The sequence below is a fragment of the Myotis lucifugus genome, unplaced genomic scaffold (genome assembly GCF_000147115.1).
Source record: "Myotis lucifugus unplaced genomic scaffold, Myoluc2.0 scaffold_449, whole genome shotgun sequence".
NCBI classification, from domain to species: Eukaryota; Metazoa; Chordata; class Mammalia; order Chiroptera; family Vespertilionidae; genus Myotis; species Myotis lucifugus.
Window position 1 is genome coordinate 145,936 of NW_005871497.1, and position 16,699 is coordinate 162,634.

The following is a 16,699-nucleotide window of genomic DNA, read 5'->3' on the forward strand; positions in this document are numbered from 1 at the left end:
GGGGGGGGGGGCGGTAAGGAGATCAACCGAAAGACTTGTATGCCTGCATATAAGCACAGCCAATGGACATAAGACACTGGGGGTTAGGGGAGGCCGGGGGATTGTCAAGGGCGGGGGGGGGGGGGAAGGGAGACATATGTAATACTCTTTGTAATACTTTAAGCAATAAAAAAAAGAGAGAGAAAAAAATAAAACAGCACAGTAGATAATCTGAAAAAAAAATAAAAAGGTTACATTCTAACCCATTTGGACAAAAGGCTACACTGTATAAGAAAGTTAGTCCTTTAATGTTGTATATTTGAAATAATAACTATATATTCAAAAAGGTTATACATTTGATTTGAACAAGGGAACTTTTGTATCAGCCATAAAAATATTTTTATAATAATTGGACTTCATAGAAGTCAAATATTTAAAATTGTTTGTTTTTAAGATATATCAAATATACATAATTTTTAATAGAATTTGCTGTGATATTCAAAGCCTGCTGGTAGCATTTTTATGGCTTATGATTTGGGGAGAACTAATAAACGAAGCTGCTCAGCAGTTGGCCCTTGCAATTTAAGTTATGAAATTAATAATGAATAGGATCAGGTTGTATTTTAAATAAGTTTCAGTCATTAATTTATTATTGTATTAAGAAATTATTGTGCTTTAATTAATTAGAGATTGAGTACTATGCAAATCACTGTATAATACTGATGAGAGAAGATACTCTCTATGATTTTCTAGAGTTTACAGATTATTAGACAAAATAAGCAAAAGTTTCAATAGCATTTGTAAGTGAATTGATGAAGGGAGTATGGGTACTGTAGAAATACAGAACAGGTACCCCAGCCTAATATAAATGGTCTATGAGAAAGTATACCAGGAAAAGTAAAGGCCTAAGAAATGATATGATATTAGTCAAATGAAAAGCAGGAGGAATAATGTTCCAGGCAGAGGGAACACTGAAAATTCAAGTATCAGGAGCTCATGGCATATTCTATGAAATTTAAAGGAGTTTACTTTGCCTGGAATGTAGTGATCAAAGGGTTTATGGCAAATGATCAAGGGGTTTATGGCAGGACCAAGTAATATGAACCTTTTCAGCCAATTAAAGGAGCTTGGAGTTTAAGCAGAAACCAATGGGAAGGTGTTGCATGTGGTTTTAAGCAGGGGATTAAGACTCTTGCAGGTAGAACAAACATGGAGGTGATTATATATCAATCCTCACAGAAGATGAACAGGTTCTCCAGGAGAGATAGTGAAGATAAAGATAAAAAGATTCAAAAGATACTTAGGAGAGAAAATCTTCAGAATATAGACTTCCAGCTTCTATTAGGTTTAAAAAAGTTTATATGGAACTAAATCTCCTGCTAATAACAATGGTAAGCTCTAGGCATAATGTTGGGGAAAAACATACGCAGTTGAAAGGCATTAGAGAGCGACCAAAAGCAGGTAGAAACTTAAGAAAATTAAGTTCTTGCAATAAAGGTGAAATCTATATTCATATCACTTTTCTTTTATAGGCATTCCCCATCTGCAGGGTGGAGGGGCAATCCTAGACCTCAATAAGAGAGTAACGGTTTCTGAGACATCAGAGGAGGAAGTTTGGGGATGCCCATGGTTATCTCTTGTTTTGCATCTGAAAAAATTAAGACTCAGAGAGGATAAGTAATTTCTTGAAGGTTCAAAACTAGATTGAAAGCCAGATCCAGTGAGTCTAAAATCTATGCTATATTATATCTAAGACTAGAGGCTCGGTGCATGAAATTATTGCACTGGGGGGGGGGGGCGGTTTCCTCAGCCTGGCCTGTGACCTCTTGCAGGCTGGGAGACCTCAGGGTATGTCTGAATGATGGCTTAGGCCTGCTCCCCTTGGGGAGGGAGCGGGCCTAAGCCATCAGTTGGACATTCCTAGCACTGCCGCAGAGGCGGGAGAGGCTCCTGTCACCACCACTGCGCTCCCCCTGTGGGAGTGCACTGACCACCAGGGGGCAGCTCCTGCATTGAGCGTCTGACTCCTAGTGGTCAGTGCATGTCATAGTTACCGGTCATTCTGCTGTTCGGTCGATTTGCATATTAGCCTTTTATTACATAGGACTAGAGGCCCAGTACACAAAATTCATGCACTGGTAGGGTCCCTAGTGGCTGCTGGCTGCTGGCTGCTGGCTGCTGGCTGGGATCTCCTTCCCCCGGCCGGCCCTGCCCCTCATTAAACTCCCAGAAGACCTCCTGGTAGAGTGGGAAATTTGCATATTATGCTTTTATTATATAGGATACCACCTCCCCAAACTGGCATACATCCTCCTGGGGATCTATCCTTTTGTGTGAGGACAACCATAACTCTCTCTGTAGCTGTGACATACCAGGAGCATGTACTTCATGATATCTGCCACCAAATAATTTTGATTTTAATGGAGAATACACCAAAAGGAATCTAGCAGAATGGGGCTGGGTGAAATAATGAGATATGCCAAAATTAGGTACATACTTTAGTTCCTCAGTCCCAATCATCATACTCAGAAATCCAATGACAGTATATCTTTATTCTCATCAATTACACCATTTTTTCTGAGCCATCTTTTATTAATGCAATTATTCAGTTGATCCAGTGATGTCAGCTTTATCCTCATTGTTAACAGATTATGTAATGATAGGGTATTTGAAAAGAAATATAATTTTTTAAAGACAGGAGTTATTAAATAATTGTATTACTTTTTCTATGACTTATCTAAAGAGTGCAAAATTATAAGTAAAAAGAAATTCAGAAGAGGAGCAAAGATATTCTGTATTTTTCGAAGAACTGATATTAGCATTGAGGAAGCAAATAGCCTAAAATGATATCCAAGGCATTGCCATGTCCTTTTCTCTGAAAAATAAGATGGAAGAACATTTTAGGACCATTAGACTGTTCTGTATAAAATTTCCTATGTATTTTCTCAATTTCTTAATAAAGAAATGGAAAACTTTATTTTTTCTGACATTAATGCCACGTAGATTGAAGGTCACACTATACTGAAATACTTTTAATATTTCTGATTAAATAAATTAACTTGCATTGTACAAAAGTTTACATTGAAAAGGAGAATTTTCTAAAACAATGCTAACACTATTCATTTTGGGTTGTATTTTTGTAGACTTCATTTTTTCATCTGAAGAATGCTGAGTATGCATTTTCATAGAAGAAGGAATTAGAAGAGACTTATAGGCAGCAGGGAGGAGATTTCAAAAAATCTTGCCTTTTGGTTTTCCCTTTAGGCCAATTTTTTTAGTGTGCATTTAAAAATTCTTAGTGTCATGCCAGCTTGTCCTTCTTTCAAACACCCAGTAGCCTCATAGCCAAACAAGCCCATTAGGACAGGTGATTAATTTAGGTTATGTTTAATATATAAGCCATGATGGTTTAAATTTCCAGGTGATTATGCAATTTTTTTGTATTTAAGACTTTATTTCATTCTAATCTAATACAGATTGGTTGATATTATTACAATTTATCGCTTGCAAAGTGAAGTGCTGATTTAGGAGAATTGACTTTGTAAATAGTGTCCGTAGAATGACTTTTATATGGACCTAGTATATTTATTATTTGTGTTTTCAGAGTTTATACCAAGTTTATGGTATAGATAGACATGATTCTCAAAATTTATTTTGGTTTAAAAAATTGCTAACATCCCATAATGATTATTAGCTTTGTAAGAATATATAAGCACTAACTTTTCTGTTTGTTTTGTAAGACCTCTTTGATTGTCCCCCTGACAGCTTTTCTTTTTTTCCTCTTTGAATTTAGAATATGTTGTGGTACTTATGCAGGTCTCTTAGTAAATACCTACCAAAAATTCTGCATTATTAGAACAACGTCTTATGGTTCCTTTAGGCTACTAGTCTTGGCCTAGTGGAAAAAATAAAAAAGGACATTCATGAAAATTTCTTATAGATCAAAATTAAATTATATTCTGATTAATTATCAGTAAGCAATTATAGGCCTCCTCATTCAAGGTCAAGACCACATATCCTACTATACCATTAACTAATTATTTTCATAAGTTTCCTATAAATTAAGCACTAAATTATATTTTCTATTAGACAATAATTTCTTACATAAAATGAATCTTTGATTACTCTACCTTCTCTTCCATGGGCTCTGGGGTAATAGTTGGGTCTATAGCAGAAGCAAAAGCATTTGTTGTGCTGGGTTTTTGTGAAGTTGGAGGAATGACAATTCCTCTATTGGCATGCTTAAAGTTTATCATTTTGTTTTGTAAATATGGCATCACTCCTTCTGCTGGCTATAGAGAATGAGAAAGAAAACAAAGTGTTTTCAGGTTAAAGTACAAAGTCAAATTGGGAAGAATATAAAGCAACAGAATTGAGATGCAAGGCAAGGAATTAATTTAAAAAGAAAATGCCTTTAATCTTTTCTAGATTATAATCTATCCTTTAGAAAGACTGTGCAAACGTGGATGTCTCTTGATACCTGTTTAAATGAGTGTACATAGGAGAATATATGACCTATAATAGCCCCTCAATAAATATTTGATGAACTGAGTAAATTGAATCTTGACTGGCCAAAGATCTAATTGTTGATGGAATAATAATAATAAAGTTTTCATTAAAATAAACAATAGTGCAGGAAACTGTAGGTTGTAAGTTGCTGATTGCGCGCATCTAGCGAAGTGTGGTAAGGAATCTTACCATTGCAGCAGTTTCAGGACCTGTGCCTATGATGGCATCAAAGGCTAGTTGCTTCTGTCCTCCTGGTATAACCTGGAAAATTGGAAAGTTTATAAAAGTCTAAATTCTTAATTTCTAAAATATGTTGTTTTGCATCAAAAGCAGTTAAACACTTCCCAACTTCTTAAATTAGTTTCTTATACACAAAAATGATCATTTCGATTTGAGAAAGAGAGAAGCAGCTCCCGACACAGGGAAACTGGCCTGACGGGATAACCCTGCCTGCGTGCTCAGGAGCTCCTTCCCTGCCATTCTCTGCTGGGCCAGCCGTGGTGTTCTGTTGAATATTAGCAATCCCTACAGAGCACCAACCTGGGACAAATTTGCCTCTGAATACAATGAAGTGACAAAAACAAGACTGCTTTGTCATCTTGTCTAAAACAAGATCACAGTGTGAGACATAAAAATCCTCACATCCTGGCTAATCTGAGTAACTCTTGCTTTTTTACTATCACAGCCTGGCCTTGCTCCTTTAAAATAAGAATCACTGTTACCCAATCATAGAACCAGGGTGAACCAGCACTCTTTGAACTTGCCCCAAATCACCTGACAACCCCAAATCCTATATGAAGTCATTTCAATACCTTCCTGTTAGGACACCGCACAGTTTCCCATGTGTGTGTCCTCCCTTATTGCAATGAATAGATAAATCCAACTTTGTTCAGCTAAGGTATTTGGCTGCAGGGCACGTATAGATTTAACAAATTCTGAAGCAAGTAGTTTTAAAAGGTAGTTTTTTTTTATTTTTAACATGAAAAGGTATGCATTTACTTACAGGTTCGACTTGTTGTGGGATATATCCAAACTGAGTATAGAATGGCATCTGTCAGATTTTTGAAAAAAATGCATTAGATTCTGATGTTTTTGTCATAATTTTGTGTTAAATGATTACAAAAATTTATATATATATATATATATATATATATATATATATATATATATATATTTGATTTTTTTTTTCAGAGAGAGGAAGGGAGAGGGAAACATCAATGTGAGAGAGAAACATCGATTGGCTGCCTCCCATACACACCCAATTAGGGCTTAAGCCCGTAACCTGGGCATGTGCCCTAATTGGGAATCAAACCAGTGACCTTTGGTGCAGGGAACGATGCTCAACCAACTGAGCCCCACTGGCCAGGACTAAAATATATGTACATTTATATTATACTAAATGCTTTTTTGAACGTTCATATGTTCTAGGTGGCAAAAAATGTTAAATTACTAAACATCCTTTCAACAGCATATGATTTCTAAGTTAAAACTTTTCCTTCCTCTAATTTAGCATGACAATTAGAATTACTACTATCAGTCACTTAAAGCATAATTTTCAGTTTTCTCTAATTTGGTTTGGCAAGTTTTAGAGTGGTGTAAATATTATTTTCCCCCATTCTAATGAAAAGAAATCTAGTTATTATGAGCCACCTGAATTTATATTAGAATTCTAAAAATGTATTGCAGGTTCACAAAACTTAGTGTGATGTTATCTAAGTGTATTGCAAGATCTGGTGAACAAAGTAGCTTTTATTATGGTAGCTATTTTCATTTTTTAATTTTATTTTTTGTTCATCCTCACCCAAGGATAATTTTTTCCATTGATTTTTAGGGAGAATGAAAAGGAGGGAGGAAGGAGGAGAGAATGAGGAAGGGAGGAAGGGATATATATATATATATATATATATATATATATATATATATATATAGAGAGAGAGAGAGAGAGAGAGAGAGAGAGAGAGAGAAACATTGATGTGAGAAAGACACATTGATTGGTTGCCTTCCCCATACACCCTGAGACCTGGTTTTAGAAAACTTCATTTTCCAAGATGATTTAGTTTTTGCCCTCTGATTTTATTAAATCCACTCACTGATTTCATGATTTTAAAATCCAGTCTTAGAACATTTCCAAATTAGTGGTACTTTAGGAAAAAACACCAAATTCTTTTATGATCACCACAGTTCAAGCTATTGAGATTTTTTTTACTAAATGTACTTAGCTATTCTTTCCTCTTAAAATTTGCCTTATCTTCTCCTTTCTCAGATGGAACTAGAACTTCTTAGCTTAAAATCAAACACTTGCAGTACCTGCTCCTCAAATTGCTGCTGTCCTGTTTGTGGCGGTAACTCTGGGACTGTTTGCTGAGGTTGTTCCCAGGGAAGGAGCATGTAAACCGGATAGTACTGAAGCATCTATTTGTAAACAGAAATGAATCAGCATAGTCGTTTTTAAAAAAATTCTTCTAATGTCAATATTATTTTAAAACTTACTCATATTTAGCAATTTTATAAAAAAAGGACACAAAAGCATTTCTTCCTAAACGTTAGGAACAACTTGTATTGCACGTGATACTGGATTGGACTTTGTTTCAAGGTTGTTTGGTCAAACACATTTAGGAAGGATTGTGTTCAATTAAATAATAGGCTTTTGTAAAAGCACACCTTGGGCTTTATATACAAATTTTATACTTTATGCACAAATTACTTTGCAAATGTCTAAGAAGAGGATAGCCTATATAGCACTTCCCTTATTTTTGGGGAGAGTCATCATTCTGCAGAACATGGTACTAGCAGTTTTACCATAATGAACATAATGTCAGGAATATATTGCCCTTAATAATTGACAGTTTAATTAAAACAATCTATATGCATTTTAGAATGTTTTGAGAATCCAGAGATAAGGAACAAATAAAATCACCTGTAACTTCACCATCCACATAATCAAGTTTTGGCTTCCACTTATGCCTGTGTGTCTATACATGCATATGTTTATTAAAAATGGGAATCGTAGTACATACATTAAGTTTTATATAATGTTTTGTTTCCTTATATAATGAAATAAGACTAGATCAGACATAAGAGGTAAAAAACAACAACTGTGGCTTGAAAAATTTATTTTGTGCAATGTTTCTTAATCCTGTCTAAAATCAACATCACCTGTTGAGCATTTTAATAATTAATCATATTTGGGATCTACTCATGAGGTTTTGATCCATTAGGTATGGGAAGGGTCCCCGTGGTCGGCAAACTGTGGCTCGCGAGCCACATGCGGCTCTTTGGCCCCTTGAGTGTGGCTCTTCCTAAGCCTTAGGAGTACCCTAATTAAGTTAATAACAATGTACCTACCTATATAGTTTAAGTTTTAAAAATTTGGCTCTCAATCATTGTACTGTTGATATTTGGCTCTGTTGACTAATGAGTTTGCCGACCACTGGTCTAGGCATTTGTAATTTTCAGAATTACTACCAGAGATTCTAATGCAAAGCCAGGGAAGAAAAACACTGTTTTAGTAGTTAAAGAAAAGGCGAAGAATTCTATTTCAACTCTGCTATTTAGTTTCATTAGGATTGGGAATTTAATCTCATTAAGACTTATTTTCCTGATCTTTAAAATGAAGTAATTCTGCATCATGTATCTAACTCTAAATGCTATGGCATACAATGAGATAATGTCTAGAAGTAACTTTTGGTTTCTTATGGGGTGGGACAAGATTACATAATTATGATTACAGTGTAGTCAAGTGGTGTAAGTTTTTATAAATGCTCAGTACTCTGGTGGTGAATAATATAATTTACCTATATCTCTATTTCTTTGAACCCAGGATATTATAAAATTAGCCTACTCTTGAGAGGATTTTCCATATTAATCTAATGATTCTACTAGTTGGCCTTCATATTTTTAAGATTTTCCTATTTCATGAAAATCACCACCATTTGATTGTAATATGGAATTAAATTAAAAATATGCAAGAACCTGGAAATGTTTTGACCAGAACTTCATAATTGTCAAATAATGTGGGCAAGTGTTTCTTATCTCTACATTATATCATTATGTCATATTTTATCAATTTAATACATTTTCCTCTGAAACAAAATTTAGGGTTGGGCAAAGTCCACCCATGTTATTTCTCTCGAGTTTTTCCCAACTGCCAGCACTTCAGATGCAGAAAGGACATAAGCTAGGGTTTAGTGAGCTCCTTTATTCCTAACATGGTAGTGCCCTGGGAGCTCAGGAGTCCTGAAGACTCTTCTTAGCTGGACTTTCTTCAGGAGTTATTGAGTGAGTCCGACATTAACAAAATGATGCCAACCCAGCGATAGCAGCACCCAGACAGTGATATCATTGGATGGGTTTTTATAGCCCTGCTACAGGAGTCAGAGCTACAAATATAAAAGAAAGCATTCATTCAATGGCAAGTGTTAGTAGCCACAGGAGTGATGCTATCTTATTTATTTACCTGGGCTTGCTCTTGAGGCATTTTAAAGGAGAACACATAGGGCATCTCCTGCCAAAAAAGAAATCATAAAAAAGTTTTACTTGACTTTTTTAAAAAATGTAATTAAATTTAATTTTTCATCAACTTTTATTCCCTCTATGCGCTCTACCATCTCCACCCATCCCCCTCCACCCCTGAAGTCACCACGCTGTTGTCCATGTCCATGTTCTCTCTTTTTTTTCTCAATCCCTCCATACAAATTTATATATTAGCAGACTTCTATGACAATAAAAGGTCATCTACTATATGCATTATCATTAAGGCAAATTGCCCCCCCCCCCAATTGTATTTTCTAAAACATGTTTTAACACTTTTTATTTGTGGCTATTATCATACAATAGCTGGATTAAGTGATGTTTTTCTTGTTAGGAATCAGAAAAGATAAGGAACTTCCTGTGATGGTAGAAACATATTGTGGGGAAGAATTCTTGCTCAATAGCTGTTGTCTTATTTTAAAGCTGATTCATATTTGTTTTTACATCCGATGCACATTATCTCAAGATTGAAGAGGTCTGACTTACATTATTAGGGCCCGGTTGGGTCTGCACTGGTGCTTGAGACTGTGAGGGGTTCAGTTGTCCCACCTGGTTTCCCTGGGCAAAGCTGGCCTGTCCTGGGAAAGTTATCTGATTTGGGAACAGTCTAGCAACCTGGTCTAGAGTTGCTAAGGAGAATGGGGTGAGTCCTGGAATTTGAGCTTGCTGCTGTTGTAGAATCCCAGAGAAAGGAGGAATCCATGAATTAAATGGGCTCTGGAAGGATATAAAAGAAAAAAGGAAGGTTTTCTTTTTCATTTCAGAAACCACTGAAAATCAGTCCTGAGCAGGCAAACAATTTCTCTATTTCCATTGCTGCATTATTAGAAAAAGATAGCATCTTAGCACATTATGAGCCATGCAAATAGCATGAACAATGCTAAATTCCCAATGATCAAGAGAAATATGGGGCAGAATTAGGTCAATAAAGAGTATAGTTTCTGAGTTGCCAGACTGGGTTTGAATCTTTTTTTTAACCCAGTTAGCTGAGTATGACTTTTTGTAAGGTAGTTAATTTTAATGATCTCATAGCTATGAGAATCTGTGTCTGGCATGTACCAAGTTCTCAAAAAATAAGTGCTAATCAGATTATAGTTTTTACTTAGTGTTCAAACAAATGGTAATTAGAATATATGGGACAAATTCGTAACTTTAAAAATGGAAATTTCAGAAATGTTCTCATAAAAAGTGCCATAATAAGAAATGAAAGGTAGAAAAATATTCTTAAAATAATTATTGAGGTAGAGATACCTGAAGCTGTAGTGGCTGAAGTTGAGCATTATTAAGACTCAGCAGTAACTAGAAAAGGAAAGAATATGAAAATAACATTACCACACAGTAAATTTATTAAGATCAATGTTTACTACAAATAGAGCACAAGTCAGAGCTGACTAATCTTAGGTTCCTGTTAGAGGTGAGATGTTTTCTCACTAAGCTTATACTAAATTACAGTGTTTAGAGGTTGGGATTTAACTACCTCTCCCTTGCTGTGTACGGGATTGTACAACTTTAGCCCATTCCAAATGATTTCATTAGTCATTTGATGCCCTAAACACCTATGTACATCTGTATTAGGGGCTATTAAAAAGATACACAAAATGTTTTCATTGCTGTTAAGTAATGGTGAAATAATATTTTAGAAAGAACCTGGTATATAAAACATGCATGAACATTGGAAATGCATATGGATATAAGAGCACTGAAGAACCAAGGAATCTTTAATGCCTCTAACTAGATTTTGAATTTTTGGCTTTTATCTCTTCCCCATTCGACTTTCAAAAAACAAACAAACAAAAAGGAGGAGATTATTTTAAGTATCTAAACTAACCTCATTGCTGTGGCTTGCAGACAAAAGGCGCTGTGGGATAATCTAAAAAAAAAAAAAGATAAAAGAAGGATTTGGGATTTGTTAAAGGTTTTACACAGTGATTTCAGCTGTGCTATGAAATCACTTACTGGGGCTGATAGCGTGGCTCCCAGTAGCCCAAAAAGAATTATGGTTTTCATTTTCAGATGAAATACCTAGGAAAAAAAAGTGAAATTTAGCTTTAAAAAAAACTACATAAAAATCATGATAATAATTAGTTGGTATTTTTCAATTAGGAGAGTAGTTGGTTGAATTTTACAGTATTTACCTATATGTTAAGATTTAATATAAAACATAAATATCTATAATATACATTATTATTTTCTCTCAGACAAACCAAAATTGTTAGCTCATTTTTTTAGCTTGACCAAATGACTCATTTAGTGGCATATGATGTAGTTGAATGAGTTATAAACAAGATGGCCTGATGCTTTGAGCTGTTCTACATAGAAAGGAGTGAATCCCTTTCTCACTGACTGGGTGACCTATGACTGGGTCCTTATTATAAAAACAATTTTAATGTCTATTCAATGTAGTAGTAAAAATACCACAATAAAGATTTGACAGTAACAGTTTAATACCAAATAATTTTCATTGAAAAGTCTAATAACGTTAAGTATACATGAAAACTAAAAAACTGAGTCCATAGTTTTGTAACTCAGGAAAAAAGCTTATAAAATTAAGTTGCAATATTGATTTATAGTGCTACCCATGGTAGTATATTATGCCTTATCCTCCAAATGTGAAAACCCTGCCCTACTTCAAATCACTGATCTACACAAGTAGTAAGGGTGACCTTGGTAGGCTACCCTGTAGGATTGACTGAGTTTGGTTTTAATATTATGAAAGTGAAGATTTGATATCTTACCTCACTCCTTTGCCTATGAAGAGATACTAGATCCATGCAGGGTCTGTGTTCCTTTTATCTTTCAGTTCTACTGCTTAGAACATCTCTTATATTTTAAAACCCATCTTTAGAAAAAAGGGACCAATCATTTTTCAAAAGGGCCAGTGATTCAGTGGGTTTTAGACAATGGCTTAGCTAATAACCCCTTTCCTAATCATCTAGGTGGTAAATGGTTCCCACACTTTTAGTAATGCCATTAAATTATCCTCTGAGAAATGTTTTCTTATGATCATTCCTGGTTTCTGCTTTGGTTATGACTAAATCTTCTAGAATAATTTCACTCTGCTCCTTTTTTTAAATCATCTTGAAAATGGATACCATAATAGAATAACTTTGAAAGCCTCAATGAAGGTCAAAGATTAATGGTGGATATTTATTTTAAGAGTAAAATATAGATTATTAGACATAAGGCAGAGGTCTAAAAGACAAAAATTCAAAACCTACTTAGGGATGGTAAAGATTCTTTGGTTCTTCAATCCTGAACTGAGTAAATATGAGCTAATTTCATTTAGGTTCAATGTTAAAAAAATCAGTAAATCTCTTTGAACTAAAGGAATGAAATGCAAAAAATGCCAAATCTCTATGTGTCTATGACATGTATATCCCCATGTGATTGAATGTTTGGGATAAATAATTTCATAGAAAGCATGATGGCTTTTATTTTAAAAGATAGTGGTGAGTGTTTTGCACTTTAAAAATACTTTTTGCTAAATATGATTTTAATATTCAAAATACAACTAAGTGTTATTATCTGTTCATCATGCTATTTAAATTTTCTTTATAAAGTGAGGTTTGTGTTTATTTGTCTTGTTTTTCCTTGTTGTTATTATTGATCCCATTCTGATAGTCCAGGATCATAAGTGTTATGATAATGTATTATCAATTAATTTCTATTGTGGAAGATTTCTTTGGCTAATTTCATCTAGAAACAACTAATGGTGGCCTTATCATGTAGGAAAACAAAGTTATTGCCTTTAAATAAATTTGTTTTTTCTCAATAGAATGATATACTTCTTAGAACTTACATGGCTCTTTAGTACTAAAATGCTGATAGCATTTGTTATATAGCCTAAAAAACCAAAAGGACAAAAAAAAATTAGTTAAAATAACAAAACTTTTTTTTTTTTTTTTTTACTAAGGAAGAAAAGCTACTACTAGGATCATATATCTGTTAGAAAGAAACTTCCCCAAGATTTATGAATGTTATATTTTTAGATTGGCTAAGTAGACCACTCTAGATGCTGATGGCTGATTTAGCTATAGCTGGGTGATTAATGTGACAAATTGTTGCCTGGAAAACCCAGTAGATGAGTTGAGTGGTGGACATGGTACATGTTGCTGTATTGCCTAATTATACATATTTATAATTAATGACCATGGTCTATTCTGAATATCATCAAATTAAAGACAATATACCCACGGGGTTGATAACATATGTATAAATAAAATATATGACAAAATAAAAAAATTAGTTCACCATAAACTCAGTCTCCTGAGATTTTTATGGCATTGTGCAGAGACTTAGACAGCTAACTTCACTCTGAGCCAGAAAGTTGTCAGGGCTAAGCACAGAAAAATTTAGGAATTATATTACAGAGCCAAAATAGTCAATGTAAAAATTATCCTGATGATGGATAGTTTCACCTAGATATAGTCCTCAAATCTGAAGGTAGTTGGAAGAAAATTTCATTTCCCCCCTATTATTTGAATATTCTAAAGAAAAGCAGTTGAAACTGCTTTTTTTCAAGTTAACGTGGTGAAAGAACAGGCTATGCTTTCCTATCTGATAGCTTCTAACTCCCTGTGTCATTGGAGGCAAAGTTATCACTGGGTTGGAGAGGAAGAAGCAATATTACATTGCATTGTCTATATATTTCTCCTATTCAGCTATGTTGGACTTATTTTCCTATCCCATGTCAGTCACCTAGTAGGTATACCCACTGGGAAATTAAGTAAATGAGTCCCGTCATTCAGGGTACAAAAAAGGTGGTACCGATCCAGAGCAATGTCAGTCTGTATGGATTAAGGTGCGGAAACCTTAAGATGAGGAAATCCTGAACTAGGTATTGTCACTGTACCTTCATTATTTTGTTTTAGTTCAGTTACTAGAACATCAGACACCCTTCATTCACCTAAATGTACAAAAACACATATCAATGCCAAGTACATATTACTGTTGGATTATGTGCTATTGAAATGATCCAGATCTTTGTTCCAATAACATAAATGACGAAAAAGCAACAATGGCTTATAGGTGAGTCCTTTCAAAATGTTATCACTGCACTTTTTTCCCCCCCTTCAACTAACCTGAAAAATTAAGAGGCTCACAGAGAACTATTGTGAAGTAGACCAATATTCTGTGAATCAGGAAAGTCAAATTGAATTTTAGCATAGTTTATAATAAAAATAATTTTCTTACATATGTGTTTTATTTTTTTTCAGGAACTTATAATTACATATTAAGGTAGGCAGATTATATATATATCACTTCCACATTTCAGGGAGAAAGCTGAGGTACAGAAGGCTCGGTGACTTCATTCATTCACTCATTCATCCATACAACTAATAGTTATTATGCAGCTTCAACAGTCCACATCTTTGCTAAGCATTGAGAATTTAGTATCAATTAAACAGACGTGGTCTCTGAATTCATGAAAATTACTGTCCCCCCTCACACACACTATTAAAAATATGCAGAATTATGGCTAGTATGCAGGTCTTTTGATTCTTAATCAAATAATTTTTCTAAAGCACCAAACTGCCTAACCAGAGAGGAGAGAGACACAGAACAACTTCAAAGACAGTTAACAGATAAAAATTATAAATGATAGAAATGAAGGTTTTCATAAGTTGCCAGAGTTGAATAATTAATATCAACTCAATGAAAGTAATAGCTTTTCTGAGTTTAACAATTACTTTATTCATGACTTGTGCAGTAAATAAAGAGAATGAGCAAGTTCTTAATAAAATATATTTTGGCACATAAAGTGTTCACTTTTAATTTCTATGAAACTCTGCTAAAGTGCCCACTTCTGTTAAATAAGTGTACATTTCTGGATATTAATCATTACATGTCCACAAAGACAATATGTCCTAGCTTAATGGATCTAGCTTGATTATATGAGTCTAACTTTATTATGTTTAAGATTTGTATGTGAATGTGAGTTATGACTATAAAGTATAATATCCAGGAGTAATTTGTTCAGGAATAGAGAGTATTAAGAAAATGAAAGTAATACATTCCTCCTCCTTTCACAAACGTACCCATAAGTTTCAGGGAAATTGAGAGAGGCCAGCCCACAAAACTAGGCTTGGGCTACAAACTATCAACTGCCTGTGATTCCCTGAAGCGGGGCCTCCAGAGCATTCAATGAGAGGCACAAATGCATCCTCTCAAATACAACCTATCCTGGTCTGGGCCTAATCACTTCTTTTGTCCCCTGACCTGAAATGTTTCTTTTTTTTCCTTTCTCCTGAAACTTTATAGTATTTGTTTGTACCCTTTGTTCTTTGTGAATTTCAAACCCACTACTGTATGATCCTTATATCTGTTTCTTCTTGAGCTGTAATCAGAGTTTGGCCGCAATCAGGTTTTTGTACTATAACCTTCCAGAAACATCTCCATTTTAATCAAAATCTTATATTTCTAATAACTTGATTTAAGATAAGTGTTTTTGGCTGCTTTCTGGATTTTTCCTTCTCGGACATCTAGCCAAGGCCATGCTGTGGTCATGGGACTCTTGTATATGTCCCAGTCAAGAAGAATAGTAGTACCCCAGGCCAGTCTGCCTTAGCTCTTTCTCAGAATTCTGTGGATTGTCTTTTGTTTTTCATCTTGTTACATTAACAGTTTATTTCCACAATAAGACTTTATGTTTTCTAATTGCAATGGCCTTTTATTGCTCACAACATTTTTCTATCTTGTTTTCCTTTCTCCTTCCCCTCTTTCTTTCTCCTTCCCTTCTTCCATCTATTGATTTACTATTTTTTCTCTTTTATCTGCCACTGTTTCTTTTTCTTTTCTTCTACCTAACCTGGTTTACAAAGCCCTTAGTGAGCTAGCTCTTGCTCCTACTTCACTGCTTTTCACTCAGGTCCTTGTTCATTAAGCTCTATGTCTGGAAAGCGCTCTCTCTGGTCACTGTACATATAACCCCGCTTAGATGTTCTGCAAAGCTTGTGTTAAGGTCTCACAATTGATATAATTATTTATTTATTTGGTTAGCATTATTTATAATAATTTTTGTTACCTTCTACCACTAGAATATAAAATATAACTTCATTAGTGAAGACTCTTTGTGTTGTCCACTTTTTATCTCCAGTTCCTGGCCCATAATCACACTCAACTATTTATATACCTGTTCTTACTTAGAAATTACAAAGATACATTTACATCATGAGATTAAATGTTACTTACAGCACTGACAAATATTGAAAGTCATTGGAGTGTTTGAGATCAGATTTTATATTGTTTAATATAATTAATCTTCTTTCTAGAAATTCACCCAGTCATGTAGACATATTGTTAATGAAATGTCTTTTATATCCCCCCCCAAATTAAACAACTAGCTTGATTTAAATACTTCTCTATGATAGAATCTGTTACCTCACTTTTGGTGAAATTACATGACGAATGTGGTAAGAAGGAGTGGTCATTTGTAATTATGTGGTTCTATATTTGTAACATCTTAATCTATACCTTAGCAGTTTTAGAAATGTCTACTTTTTTCCCCCTGAGGCTATTTTACTAGTGAAAGGGGAACTGATATTTGTTGCTTGGAAAATAGGCTGAATGTCAAATCTGCTCTTTGTGTCAAGGACAGAAACGGAAGCTAGACTGGCAGACAAAAAGATCAGAATTAGGAAAAAATCTGAAGTTTATTTCTCTTATGCTATAAAGGGGAACT

At 34.5% G+C, this 16,699-nt stretch overlaps 1 protein-coding gene across 1 annotated transcript in view; it reads right to left on the reverse strand.

Annotated features, from left to right (window-relative positions):
- The window catches only part of LOC102417875 (odontogenic ameloblast-associated protein), a 21,675-nt gene extending 10,650 nt beyond the window's left edge, over positions 1-11,025 (reverse strand). The window contains exons 1-9 of the mRNA XM_023744320.1: positions 10,975-11,025; positions 10,847-10,888; positions 10,270-10,317; positions 9,505-9,735; positions 8,945-8,992; positions 6,796-6,900; positions 5,492-5,539; positions 4,678-4,749; positions 4,110-4,271 (exon numbers count right to left, since the gene is read on the reverse strand). Of these exons, the coding sequence (XP_023600088.1) occupies positions 4,110-4,271; positions 4,678-4,749; positions 5,492-5,539; positions 6,796-6,900; positions 8,945-8,992; positions 9,505-9,735; positions 10,270-10,317; positions 10,847-10,888; positions 10,975-11,025 (807 nt within the window). The remainder of the gene's footprint in view (positions 1-4,109; positions 4,272-4,677; positions 4,750-5,491; positions 5,540-6,795; positions 6,901-8,944; positions 8,993-9,504; positions 9,736-10,269; positions 10,318-10,846; positions 10,889-10,974) is intronic.
- Positions 11,026-16,699: the final 5,674 nt, after the last annotated feature.